Source organism: Alosa pseudoharengus, unplaced genomic scaffold, assembly GCF_046254945.1.
Source record: "Alosa pseudoharengus isolate Yale_2024_CS ecotype anadromous, Long Island Sound unplaced genomic scaffold, YU_APseudo_1.1 YU_APseudo_1.1_scf_7, whole genome shotgun sequence".
NCBI classification, from domain to species: Eukaryota; Metazoa; Chordata; class Actinopteri; order Clupeiformes; family Clupeidae; genus Alosa; species Alosa pseudoharengus.
The window spans coordinates 11,082,323-11,084,822 of NW_027468859.1; the positions used below are offsets into that span (position 1 = coordinate 11,082,323).

The 2,500-nt window shown below is 49.6% G+C and overlaps 1 protein-coding gene across 6 annotated transcripts in view; it reads right to left on the bottom strand.

Moving 5' to 3' along the window:
• Window positions 1-2,500, bottom strand: part of utrn (utrophin) — a 170,893-nt gene that overhangs the window by 149,655 nt on the left and 18,738 nt on the right. For 5 of the 6 annotated variants that reach the window (XM_076272509.1, XM_076272508.1, XM_076272510.1 and 2 more), the window contains exon 1: window positions 2,039-2,200. The exons of the other annotated variant lie outside the window; for it this stretch is intronic. In XM_076272509.1, the coding sequence (XP_076128624.1) occupies window positions 2,039-2,105 (67 nt within the window). In that variant the 5' untranslated portion in view covers window positions 2,106-2,200. Of the gene's footprint in view, window positions 1-2,038; window positions 2,201-2,500 lie in introns of those variants that run through there. 6 annotated transcript variants of the gene reach the window in all.

Sequence of the window (2,500 nt, forward strand, 5' to 3'; positions counted from 1 at the left end):
ATCTGGTTTTGTTTCTTTTATCTTGCATTGCGGCCGATACACAGGAAATTACTGTACAGGTGCCTATACACAGGTACAGTCAAAAACAGGTAAGCACACGCACACGCACACACACACACACACACACACACGGCCCAGGTGATTCTGTACCTCGCAGTTTAAGTCCCCGTTCCGCCATCCCTCTGAAGCGAAGGGCACAGGCAGGCGAACGACAGAAGAGTGAGAGGAGCAAGAGGAGGGGAAGACGGAAGACAGGAGGAGAGGAGAGGAGGGAGCACAGCTCCTGACCCTACACACATTCCTGACTTCACTGAGTGGCAGAGAGGAATGCAGGAGGAGAGAGAGGGATAGAGTAAGGGAGAGGGAGGGAGAGAGAAAAGGAGAGAGAGAGAGAAAGAGTAAGGGAGGGACAGAGAGAGAGGGGGGAGAGGGAAAGTGGGAGTGAAAGAGAGAGTGAGAAAGAGAGACAGAGAGAGAGAGAGAGAGATAGAGGGAGAGAGAAAGGGACAGCGAGGAGAGATAGAGAGAGGGAGGGAGGGAGGGAGTGAGAGATAAACAGAGAGAAAGTGAAGACAGGAGGTTGGGAGATAGAAAGATAAACATGAAGAGAGGGAGAGAGAGAAGGAAAGAAACAACAGAAGGAGGGAGATAAAGAAGTCTGCCAATGGGAGGAGAGCAAGCAGTCCCTGCTGAGAGCGGTGCATTGTGGGTAGGCTCTGCTCCAGTGCTGGAAGACACAGACCTCTCTGTGAGACGCAGGGCCAGCGCACTGTAACGCTTGCCGTCGCTGTGATGACCGCGGGGTCAATCTCCATGGCAATGGCAAGGGAGGGGCCAAAACTGTAGGCCCGTGGGCAGTTGATCAATGCATGAATTTTCCAATTAAATTAGTCGTACAAGATTCAGCAACTCATACAAGGATACACACACACACTATAATACATTTTCATCTTCAGAGGCAAAGGAGCCGTCAGAACACTCTTAACACACACACCTTTAGGAACACACACCACACACCACACACACACACACACACACACACACACACCACACATCCAGGCACATTTGAACACACACACACTGACAAACACCCCACACAACCAAGCACATACCCACACACATACACAATCTCTCTTTTACACACACACACACACACACACACACACTCGTACACACAGCCTGAAGGTCCAACAGAGACACAACATAAGGGCAGAGGCGAGTGACAGACTGAATACAAAGAGATAGATAGAGAGTGGGAGTGAAGGATGACAGAGGAAGAGCGGAAGAGAGAAAGAGAGAGATGCATTGACGTAAAAAAGAAATCTTTACTGAACCATCACAAGGTTGAAGGACCTCTAAAAAGGCTATGTAGCCCTGCCCCAACTACATTTACCACGTACATAAACACCAGGTAAACAACAGCAGCAACAACAACGACAACTACGACTACCGTTATGATCAACTGACCATGAACAGAGTCTGCAAAATGTTTACCACCAGAGGAAGAGAGAAAGAATGCGGTAAAGAGTGAAAGAGAAAGAGGGAGAGAGAGAGAGAGAGAGAGTGAGAGAGAGAGAGAGAGAGAGACAGGGGACGAAGAGAGGTGCTGTGATCGATAGAGAGAGAGAGAGAGAGAGAGAGAGAGAGAGAGAGATACAGGGGACGAAGAGAGGTGCTGTGATCGATAGAGAGAGAGAGAGAGAGAGAGAGAGAGAGAGAGAGAGAGTGAGAGAGAGAGAGAGAGTGAGAGAGAGAGAGAGTGAGAGAGAGAGAGAGGCATAGTGTGATATAAACAGAGTAAGAGAGGATCAGAGGAACAGAAGAGCAAGAAGGAAGGAGAAAGAAGGACAGTGAAGGAGAGAAGAGGAGGGACTGTAACAGAAAGAAAGAAAGGAGGGGGCACACACAAACGACAACGACAGCACTGAAAGTAAACAAGAGAGAGGGAGAGGGAGAGAGAGAGAGGGAGAGAGAGAGAAGCAGGGAGGAAGAGAAAACAGACTGGTGTTCTGTCGTTTGCTGCAGCGAGCGGACTCACCTAACGGAGGGAGCGGGTACGCCTTCCTGCGCTTTCGCCATGGTAACCACTTACTCCAATTCATCATCGTCCCAAGTTTGCAGGGAAGCGAGGGAGGAGAGCAGTGGGGGAGAGAGAGAGAGAGGGAGAGACAGAGGAGAGGAAGAGAGGTGTGGAAACTGAACTGAAGACTAACACAGGAAGAGGAAGCTGACAGGAGGTGCATGCAGCAGGGCACAAAGCATGCTGGGAAGTTTTCTGCCAACAAAACCACAGAGAGAGAGAAAGAAGAGAGAGAAAGAGGGAGAGAAAGAGAAAGAGAGAGAGAAAGGGGGCAAAGTGACAAAGAGAGAGAGAGACAGAGTGACTTTGAGCATGCATGTGTGTGCGTACGTGTGTGTGGGTGCGTCTGTGTGTGTGTGTGTACATGCGTGTATGTGAAGAAATGAGTGAAGGGAGAGACAGAAAGAGAGAGAAAGAGAG